At 39.2% G+C, this 12,085-nt stretch overlaps 1 protein-coding gene across 1 annotated transcript; it reads right to left on the reverse strand.

The window, feature by feature from the left end:
• Window positions 1-438: 438 nt before the first annotated feature.
• On the reverse strand, window positions 439-1,491 carry LOC145470520 (uncharacterized). Its single transcript, XM_081454325.1, has one exon. The coding sequence runs from the start codon at window positions 1,489-1,491 to the stop codon at window positions 550-552; it is 942 nt and encodes a 313-aa protein (XP_081310451.1). The 3' UTR covers window positions 439-549.
• Window positions 1,492-12,085: the final 10,594 nt, after the last annotated feature.

Genomic DNA, 12,085 nt, shown 5'->3' on the forward strand with positions numbered 1-12,085 from the left:
TTTTCTCCAACATATCCACATTAATTTTTCAATTTGTATTTATACTAACTAAGTCAGTTGTAATATTCATTTCCAGTGTCAAAACCTCATTACTTCATTGGATTATTAGAGATTAATCTTAACATTGCACCTCTGATGAAGGTCATTGGACAGAAGCAACCGAAAATTTGTTAAAGAAAAACAGATCGGATAGCAAAAAACCTTAACGAATTATTAGGGACCTACACTACGTGTACATTCATACAGTAGCGCTGTACTTGTAATTTACGTGTGTAATTTACCTAATAGATTTATTATTCATGCTTTCTTAGATTTCAAATGCTTCTCTAGGAAGTATGTACTCATTTGTGAGGTACAACTTTCAATATTAGATACATATTCAAGTAAAGGTTCTAGATGTCTTTGCTGAGTATTATTTTAAACAATTTTGAGGTTAGATTTGTTAGATTTGTTATTCATGCTTTCTCGCATTTTAAATGCTACTCTAGGAAATATGTACTCATTTGTGAGTACAATTTTTAATATGAAATACATGTTCACATAAAGGATCTAGTTGTCTAAACGAAATATTATTTTAACTAATCTTGTAATTTCATTTCGAATATCGTTCATTCTCCACAAGTATAGAAATGGATTAAGCGAAGACGATAAAAATACAAACACTACAGATAAATGAAGTAATGACGCTGTCAGAGAATCGTATTCACTTCCCAATGTTAGCGAGAGCACAATGATTATACCAATGGGGGTGTAGCTAACATAAAAAATCGCTAAGATATAGAGGACCGTGTGTACAGATTTTCTATACTTAGCAACGTTGATCGTTGGTTGAGCAGATGGTCGAGATAAACAGTTGCGTTGAATCTGCTGCTGATGACTTCGGATTATTCGGAAAACTTTGGCGTAAGCTGTTGAGGTAACAATAAGGCAAGCTAATAGGCATGACATGGAAGCGATGTAAATTACGGGATTGTTATGGAGAATGGGCAGTACGCGACATATTGGAAACGGCAACATAATGAGATGAAGTAATGCCAATGTAGAGTAGACGCGAGGCACTATAAGCAGAGAACGTCGGGTCATATGCAGCCACCGTTCGATGGACATTAATGTGATGATAGAAGTGGTCATGGGAATAAAGTACGTTGCAGACCCGCTGGCGATTGCTACTACTGTTGGGTTAACAAGCGAACGTGATAGGTTTATTAACTCCATCACAGCGTAAAATGGCTGAGATATGAGTCCTGTGCTGAAGTCAGTAAAAGCCAAGCCCGCGAGCAGAATGTAAGATGGTGTTCTGAGAGACGGATTCCTCCAAATTGCCACCAAAACCAGAGCATTTCCGACCACTGCTACTGGCGATAAAATAGCGACAGCAATGGAAGCTGACCAAGTTATCATGATGTAAGAAGAAAAGCTGTGGTTCTTCTCATCATTTTCGAAGTTGGATACATTAGAATAACATGCGGAGGCCGTTGTGTTATTACACATGGCTTTCTTACTCCTGGGGTAAAAGAGAGAGAGGCTGTGTCAAATTCACCTGGTGGAGGACTGCAGAGGCAGAACCTCAGGGTCTAAACCTTAACTTGGATCAAAGGACAGACAAGACTGAAGAAACTGGGTGATGCCCTATCTTCCTCTTTGCGAAAGGAGTGATGATGATGGCGAACTTTCTCCCATGATATGAATTTGGGTTAGTTTACCAGAAGAAAACTATCACAAACTTCTTGTTAACCGTTTTCAAACTAATAGTGGTATGTACCGTTCATAGGCAAGGTTTATTTTGAATTTATCTTCTTTTCTGTGATTACATATTTACCTATAAAAGGATGAAAACAATAACACTAAAATTAATTTTAAAAGCATCTGTCGTTGTAGCTCAGTATTTTGTTGAATTTCAATTCAATAAGGTCGAAATATGAACCTTGAATAATTGAACAATTAACTCTAGTCAGTAAACAACGTAAGAATATAAAGGAAAATTTGTCATTTCTGTATGTAATTATAATCAAGACGATTGCGGAAAGAGAGATTGTAAATATCCATATGCCTGCTGTTCAGAATTTCATAGTTTAAAATTGAAAGGTTATGTACTACTTTAATTATGCCAGAAAATAAAAAAACTCGTTTCTCTTCATTTTTCTTCAACATATCCAAATTAAAGTTTTCAATTTGTACTTATACGAACCTAGTCATGCCCAGTCGTAATATTCAGTGCCATTATCAAACACTAATTACTTCACTGGATTATTGGAAACGAACCTTAACATTGCAACTCTGATGAAGGTGGACAGAAGCAATCGAAAGTTCGGTATAGAAAAAACAGATCGGATAACAAAAAAACCTTAACGAATTATTAGGGATTTAACACTACATTCATACAGCAGCTTTGTACATGTAAATTAAGTGTGTAGTTTACCTGAGAAATTTATTATACATGCTCTCTTACATTTTGAATGCTTCTCTACGAAATATATGTACTCATTTATACTTATGACTTTGAATATTAAATACATATTCGCATAAAAGATCTAGTTGTCTTTGCAGAGTATTATTTTAACTAATCTTTTAATTTCATTTCGGATATCGTTCATTCTCCACAAGTAAAGAAATGGATTAAGTGAAGAAGACAAAAATACAAACATTAAAGATAGATCAAGTAATGACGACGTCAGAGACTTGTACTCACTTCCCAAAGCTACCGACACCGCAAAGATTATACCAATGGGGGTGTAGCTAACATAAAAAATCGCTAAGATATAGAGGACCGTGTGTACAGATTTTCTATACTTAGCAACGTTGATCGTTGGTTGAGCAGATGGTCGAGATAAACAGTTGCGTTGAATCTGCTGCTGATGACTTCGGATTATTCGGAAAACTTTGGCGTAAGCTGTTGAGGTAACAATAAGGCAAGCTAATAGGCATGACATGGAAGCGATGTAAATTACGGGATTGTTATGGAGAATGGGCAGTACGCGACATATTGGAAACGGCAACATAATGAGATGAAGTAATGCCAATGTAGAGTAGACGCGAGGCACTGTAAGCAGAGAACGTCGGGTCATATGCAGCCACCGTTCGATGGACATTAATGTGATGATAGAAGTGGTCATGGGAATAAAGTACGTTGCAGACCCGCTGGCGATTGCTACTACTGTTGGGTTAACAAGCGAACGTGATAGGTTCATTAACTCCATTGCAGCGTAAAATGGCTGAGATATGAGTCCTGTGCTGAAGTCAGTAAAAGCCAAGCCCGCGAGTAGAATGTAAGATGGTGTTCTGAGAGACGGATTCCTCCAAATTGCCGCCAAAACCAGAGCATTTCCGACCACTGCTACTGGTGATAAAATAGCCACAGCAATGGAAGCTAACCAATGCATTACGATGTAGGGAGAAAAACTGTGGATTTTCTCGTCAATTTCGAAGCTGGATCTGTTAGAGTAACAGACACAGGCCGTTGTGTTATTGCACATGGCTGCCTTTTTGCTAGGATAAAAGGAAGAGAGCCCGTCCCAAATCCACCTGGAGGAGGACTGCAGAGGCTTAACCTCAGGGTCTAAACCTTAACTGGGAGCAAGCTGCAGGCCTTGTAAAGGACTGACAGGAATGGCGAAAGTTTGATAACGCCCTATGCGCTACTTGGCGTTTTTAAGAACTGATGATGATAACGATGATACTGAATTCTCTCCTATGATACGACTTTCGGCTGCCTTACCAGAGGAAAACTCAGACTTCTTGTTAAACGTTTGCAAACATATAGTTGAATGTAACGGTCATGGCCAAGGTTTACATTACATTTCTCTTTCTTTTGTGATTGCATATTTGCCTATAAAAGGATGAAAATAATAACCCGGAAATTAATTTCTACGAATGCATTTTGAAAGCTTGATTAACATCGGTCAGTAAACAACGCAAAAATAGAAATGAAAATTTGTCATTTGTGCATGTACTTAATATATATATTTTACCAAGCCTATAAGCGGAACTCCTGGGCCGGGTTGGTCAAAGCCCGATCAAGCTAACCCAGGATAAGCGAGAATTTTGGTTTGAGTTTTGTAACTTTGCGTTAAGATTTTCTGTATATTGTTTAGCTCTCTATTTTGAGTTTAAATAATCTCAAACTACACAAAACAAAAACAGTGAAAAACATTTTTGTACGACAAGTTCACCTGACATAAGCTGCTATCCAACCGAAAACTAGCACTTGGTCAGCGGTCAACTTTAAAAAAGCACGAGGCCTCGATGAGCTATAAACTCGAGCCTGCGATATGGTCACCTGAAACTGGTCAGCGGATACCTTGTTTTGACAGGTGTAAATTGACCATAACAGGGATGTCCAATGTCAAAAGTGGACGCTATAAACCAAGGCTGCATGTCTCTGTCAAGCTATTAGCTGGAGTATGGCCGTCATCTTGAGCAACTCCGCCGCCGCCGCCATCGTCGTCATCGTTGTGCGTACACTCCCACGAGGAGTACCGCTAGCCATGATAACCATGCATGAAAAAATCAATTCATGGGTTTCCTTTTTTTCCTATATGAGTATGGTGCTTCCCTTGGCGGTATGGGCCGCCCAAGCTCCGCTATAATCAAGTTTAGATACTGAAGTTAACTGAATTGTTTTTTAAAGGCCTCAGGTAATCCTTCAGTGAATGTTGTTTTATCTGCATTACAGTTCTGTTTGGTTTGATTATTTAATTTTATCCACCTTCTAGCCCGAAATAATTTCGTTACAGTAAATTGAATTTTTAAGGAGATTGATGGTAAAATATGGCTTTGAATACAAACTGCAATTTGCTATAATCAACAACAACGGATTTCCGTTTGTTAAGTTACAACATTATTCTTTTGGAGTTCGCTTTATCTTCCAATCTTAAAACTAAGTGGGCTAATTAGATTGTGTTTAAACCTCGATAGGTTTAATACATAACATATGCGAACTAGTAGTAGACAAGAAGTAACTTTGAGATAAAAACGCACAGTTTTAAATTTGCATAACATGTTTCGGATGACCAACAGCCGTCTTCAGTGCAATCCCGTGTAATTTTTTTTTTTTTTTAAAAACAGGCATTATTTTTTCCTCTACTCAATAAATAAGGTGTTAACCGAATTTCAACAATTCTTGCTGGATTTTTAGGGCCTGATGTCATCATATCCCGGATAGAACCGAACCATAACTTACTTAGTAAGTAGTATTGGCCGATAAAATAAAATATGTTGCGTATTTGATACTAAGAGATCTCTCAGTGGATCCAAAAAGAGTGGGAATTAAATGATTTGCTAAGGGAAAAGAATTTAGAAGACTTGAAATCAGATTTTTTTTTTATAACAATCATTTGTCCCAACACAGTCACGTTGAGCTAAGTCATGGCATTTGAGTTATTTTGGCCATGTACATAATTACCCTTAAACCAAAGGAAACCTGCAAATAGGAGATAACTAAGATAGAAAAACACCGGAGAGATAATAATAAACGATATAGGAACAAGGATAGTTGAAGATGGAGACGATAAGTAGACAACAGGGATTACAAACGAGGAACTTGTAAAATTTAGGCTAAACTTTTCAAGACGTGAAGCCATGACGTAGCTCCTTTAACACTTAATCGTGCGTCACATTTCATTCCGTCATGAAGACATTGCTTACAAATCTGATTTTCGATGATCAGAATAAAAGTTGCGCAACAAGGCTTCATTGTGAGTTGAAAAACGTTGTTATGAACATTGCCACCCATGTTACAGTCTGTGACGACACGTTGCGCGAAATGGACGTGAGTTCCGAACCTTGTGCAACATTTTGGTAACATGAGTGGTAATGCACCCGCAGTGACGCTTTCAAGTAATATATCAAACACGAGAGACAGTGTTTCATCGGGATATCCAAACACCGAGAAGACATGTGAAGGTGAATTAATCAACATGACACGAGCGTGGGACAAAGAAAAATTCTGAGTCCCCGACAGGAATCGAACCCATGACCTCCCGAACGCCGGGCGGGCGCTCTATCCACTGAGCTATGAGAACTCATGGAGAGCAAGGTCATTTAACTGAGTTCATATATGATAGGTCTCCTGCATACTGCTAGGATCAACGCTATCGAATTCATCGTGAGTAGTGATAAGTTAATAAAGATGGTGAATTTTAAGCTCGGTAATGAAATGTGAAGGTGAATTAATCAACATGACACGAGCGTGGGACAAAGAAAAATTCTGAGTCCCCGACAGGAATCGAACCCATGACCTCCCGAACACTGGGCGGGCGCTCTATTCACTGAGCTACGAGAACTCAGTTGAAAATGCGACGCGCAGCGGAGTATTTGTGACGAATTTCGAGGTTTTTAGCCAAACGAACGAGTAAAATTGTCAAAATCTATGCTAATTAAAAACGGGTATCTAATCTCCTTCACGATTGCAATTTTCTTTGTTTCAACTTGACGCATTTATGAGTTTGAGAACTTGCAATGCAACATTGTTGCGCAACTATTTGCAAAAAAAAGGTTCTTATATCTACTTTGCCTTAAATTTGCAAGATTTTTTTCCTTGTAAAACTCAGTGTGTAATTTTCGCATGGAGCCTGATGTTTCATTTTTTTTTAGGCCATGTGGGGGCTGAAACGTTCTTAAGATATTCTTAGTCATCATTTCTGGCATTTCACCGCATGAGTCAATGGCTACGTGACCAGCGCATACAACTTAATAAGATGTCCTATAATGATCCATGCAATAAGACGAGCTCGCTGTCTATGGTCATTTATCATTCATCATTCATCATTTATCATCGAGTACAACGCTAAAAGCATTTCGATATTAGACTTTATAGACTTAAGTCTTATATTTCTCCAGAACTCATACAGCTGTCTTTTTTTCTTCAAAAGTTGTCAAAAAATTTTCTTTAGTAATTCTCGGCACGATGTGTGTTTTTCATTTGACGTTAAAACTTGGGTTGATCGCACCTTAACGTTCCAAGCTCTTTCAACAAAAAATTGTGTTCTAAGTGCAGTAAAACTGATCCAGGATATTAGCTGCATAGGACGTTTTAATCATATTAAAAGTCATCATTGCATCTAAAACACTTGCAGGCATTCCCGCAGGTTGTGAGCAGAAGTTTCTGGGCGAGACAGAAATGCGATCTGGGGACACAGAAAGATCTAAGTGGGCGAGAAGAGAAAGAAAGGTAGACAGGTGGGATTTATATTACAAAGAGACCTGCAAAGACACAAATCCGTAAATTAAAAGGCGACAGGTTCCATTTAACCTAAATGTTTATTACTTTAAACAGCTAAGTACGATCCATTTTCAGTGGAGTCCTTAGTTACCAAGTAAACAAACGGAAGTTTACAGTGTTACCTCATTGCCTATTAGACAGACTTGGTATGGGTATTGGTATAACAATGGCAAGCGTAGTTTATTATTTGCACTACGAGCGATATTGGAAAATTCTCTCAAAATTGCGTAAGCCTTATTTAATGACAGTGAAATTTGGAAAATTTTAATAATTACGAGTAATGCAACTATGACTCGTATACGATTACTTATTTATTATGACTGGGAAAATTATGAACACAAGCACGTTAATTTGCATTGCAGTCTGGTGTTTTCGCAAATATCACGTAAGCTCGCCTAAATATCTTTCTGGGAATTCTAAAACAATCTTCTAAATATCACTAAACAAGTTTCTAAATATCTCGAAAAACCCTCTAAATATGTATTATTTTTTTCATAAAAGCACCGATTTCGAATCGCTTTGGCCAAAATTTGCAGAATTTTCTTGCACTAGTAGGACTTGGGGAAGAAGATTCATGCACTCAGATGTTTCCAGCGTCCCCCATTTGGGAAAATTGCCACCTTAGCACTTTCAGTGATATGGATTACATTTTTCGAGTCGGAAATCGCTGAGCTGAATTGTTTCTGGCATAGAACTGAGTATTGTTTCAAGAATACAGCGAGGAAAATAGAACGCAACTCCTTATATTTTCCGAGGAAAGGTAGATAAAAATTCTAAAGGTGCAATGATTGTCGTCGTTCGGTCATACTGAAAAGATTGCACTAGTCCAAAAAATTAATGGGTGGCTTTTTCATTATAAATATTGAAATGAGAAAATCTTGCCAAATCTAATGATCGGCGCGCGCGGGGTAGGGGTTTGCCCTCGGCCCCTGGTAATTGGCCCAGGGGGGTACTTCCAGAAAAGTTGAGTGGGGGTGTGCGGCCCACTTCCCGAAACCCTTACCCTCTTTATGACCAATATCTGCGTTTTTTGCTACCCTATTGATGACCTGACTAAAAATTCGATAGCCTATTCATGACCGTTGCGGCTGACACAGTTTAATTGCCCTGAACATACGTTATGAAGGGCTTTTGCTGAAGGTCTTATTGATAATGATGAAATAGTAGCTTCTGCTAAGAAACATACCCAATTCAAGACTAGAGTGCTAAAACCATACCCAATTTATAACCAAAATGGCCAAAATCGATACCCTATTTATAACCCAAACGGCTGAAAAACCCTACTCTTTGGGGCCTCACATACAGATACCTATATAGCCCATATAAGGAAGTACCCCCCTCCCGGGTACTTCCTTTCACGTTACAACTTGTGTGGCATTTTGACGAAGCTGGTGCAGCTTTCGTTGTATAAACGGCCCGATAAACGGATCCCGAAGTTTATTTTATGCGCTGTACAAGATACTAAAAGACAAGCATCAAGCATAAAACAGAAGTAAAGCCCATCATTCATCGCAAAACATAGTTCCATTCACGCGTGTCGTGTTCATTCAGGTTCATTTCCCAGCGAGGCAACCGGCAAGTGTTCGTTAATGTTGTTTTTCAAATTCGGGCATATAGCCCTCAAGCTCACAGTAGTCTTGGCAGTAGCACAGGATTCAGTTGCCATTAAACGGTAAATGAAAACATACGATTTTCTTCTTCTCGTAGTGCTACCTCTGCGGCAGAATTTATTGAAGGGTCAGGGCGACGGCTACGGTTAATTTCTGCAGACCGGCCGCGCCATTATTTACTTTTGGAGTCTTGCAAGTCTTGAGAATTGATCAACTTTAACGCAACCTTCACCTCAAAACTGGATCTAGAGTGTACAAAAGTATTAAAGGAAGCTATTTGCCACTACTCAGAAGGTCAAGAAACGAACCTGAACGGAAGAAGACGTATTTTCACCGAGTGCTAGGGTTATGCAAATGACTTTGACACGAGCGATAGCTATGTAAACACACTGACTGTGGCAGATTTTAATCTGTTCTCGCGTGCAATCCAAGGAGATGCCCACCGGTTTGAACTTATAGAACGGTTTATTAGGTATGAAATTTACTGTGATGCGCTTTTTAGGCTTCATTTAGACCCAACTTTTGAGATTTTTCCCGTCAAATTTGGCTAAATTTTAGTAGGTGATCAAAGGTCTCGGAGTAGGGTGTCTTCCAGCCTCGCTGGTAAGCTTAGAATTTTTCGAAAAGTTTCCATATTTCGTCAGTCAAAGTAATGAATGTACCTTAAAATTCGTATGAAAACGAAGTTCCTTGAGCTACATTTTAGGCGACGTAGCACGCTTCACAAAATCGGTGAATTTTACCTTTCTGATCACGGTCGGCAACCTCAGTTCGGTCAAAATTCAATTTTGGCTCGTAGCAAAGCAAAAATAAGGAATTGGAAAATAATAAATTGCTTTTTATATATATGTCTGGATTTATGAAAACCGTGCTAAGTTCAACACAACCACCCTGACACTTTTCCAAGAAAATACACAGGCTTTTTCACTCGATCAACCACAGGCACTCTGTCAACACACAGCCTACTCACCCACCTTGCTTGTGTCTGGCTGGCTGGCTGCCAGCCCCTAAGACTGCAGGACATCACTGGCCAATGCTGTCCTGCAAAGAAAATGAGCAGTTTTAACTGAGGAATGTGCCTCTCTCTGTGACCCACCCCACCCCCCTGGGGTTAGCTCCTGGTAGCCCCGCTTGGTATCAGCGCGTAGCCAGGTCCCAGGGCTATCTTCCCCCACCCTCCTTGACGGAAGCCCCCCTGGCTTTTCAAGCACCGCAAAGGCCTCCCTGCCGGCTATCGCCGGCAGGCAGGCGCGAAAGTTTTGCCCCAAATTTGACACGGTTTTCATAAATTTAAAATTTAAAATTAAAATTAAAATTAAAATTTTACCAGAAGAAAACTATCCCTAAACTTCTTGTTAAACGTTTTTAAACTCGTGGATACGCGAAGCGTAGAAACGTGTTTCTTGCGGGGACTCCGATATGCAAATGTGTCACTCACTCACTCACTCACTCACTCAGGTGTAGACACTGTTCGTAATTAGTCGGCCCGAACGAGAGCGCCCGAGCCCGACGCCATATTGGAATAGTAACCGTGCAGTCAGCGCGAGCCTCGCTATCGTGTTTGCGCGGTTACTACTCAAAGGATGCATCGTGCCAGCCCGAATTGATGATTTTGTAGCTTTTACACGACCATTAATGTTAGGTATTTCGCTAAATTGAAGTGGAGTTGACTTCGAATGTTCGAATTAGTACTACGGCCAACTTGAGCGCTGAATTTCATGAGCATTTGACTCGTCCAGGCGTTCAAAATGACCAGGAGATGAGCACTTGTTTGCTGGAAAGTGACCTACTAATGTGGTAAGCTTTGATGAGAATGTGTCTTACTCGAGGACCTTAATGAACTTATATGAGCGAAACGAACACTTCTCAACGAACGAAACCAGGACAAACACCGACACCATTATATAATATTGTAATTTCATTTTTATAATTAGTAACATCTAAACCTGAGGCCAGCCGAAATATTGTTTTGAATAGACCTTGTGTCAGCCTTGCAGTAGTGTTTGACTTATTATCGTTTTACTTTTCAAGTTTGGCTGCTTAGATCTCCTGTGAGATCCAATGTTCAATCAAGCTGGACCTTCGTTCAGAGCTTTGCAGCTTATAGTACTTACGTTTTTCATGTTGAGTAGACCACGTTCAACCGACATCGAGTTAAGTTTAGATTAAAGTTGTGTTCTCTATACTTGTCTTGTTTATTTTAGTATATTGATCTGAACTCTGAGTGGAATGTGAAATGCACATAAACTTGGAAAAAAAATCCCAGACACTTGATTTTGATAAGCTTAAATGATTTTTACCCTGTCTTGTGTTTACACTTTTGCTTCCCGATTGAAAAGATAACAAAGGGAAAGAAACACTATGTGAGCTCGTAGGAGCACATGTTTATGGGTGGACAGATGTTTTGGATCAACACTGAAAATGCTTGCAAAAGAGGCTACTTATTCTAATGTATTTTACGTGCAATATATATAGAGACAAGCAGTTCCACATTGGAAAGAAGTGCTGTCTCATAAGAAACCTTACCTATAGCCTTGAGTGAAATGCACTGAAGAAGGTCTGTAAGCTCGTACAACTTGAATACATGCAAATTTTCCCAGCAGGCAGACATACATCAACATCAAGATCTGGGTGTATGTATGTTGGGGGGGGGGGTGGCGGGCGGGGGGGGGGAGTAGTCTATTAATTTTTTTGGCAGGAGTGTCTTGTGTGACCCAAGAACCCTTAGCCTTTACCACTCCATGTTCAGCTGCAATTTTGCAACGGGCAACGAAATCCAACAAAAACAGCCTACGCTTTCTGAGATAAGTGCGACCTTGCGTGGTACGAACCCCGCTTGTTTTAACAGTCCTTAAAAATACACCAATAATTACAAGTTCGTCAACATGTTTCATCTCTAGATTACTTAATCCACGAGTTTGACCATAGGTCTCCTTTGATTCAAACTAATAGCGGCATGTACCGCTCATAAGCAAGGTTTATATTGAATTTATTTTCTTATCTGTGATTACATATTTGTCTATAAAAGGATGAAAACAATATAACCAAAATTAATTTTAAAAGCATCTGTCATTGTAGCCCAGTATTGTATTGAATTTCAATTCAATAAGGTCGAAATATGAACCTTGAGTAATTGAACAATTAGCACTAGTCAGTCAACAAAGTAAGAATATAAAGGAAAATTTGTCATTTGTGTATGTACTTATAATCAAGATGTTTGCGGAAAGAGAGATTGTAAATCTCCATATGCCTGCTT

This window comes from Orbicella franksi, chromosome 15 (genome assembly GCF_964199315.1).
Source record: "Orbicella franksi chromosome 15, jaOrbFran1.1, whole genome shotgun sequence".
In the NCBI taxonomy this organism is placed as follows: Eukaryota; Metazoa; Cnidaria; class Anthozoa; order Scleractinia; family Merulinidae; genus Orbicella; species Orbicella franksi.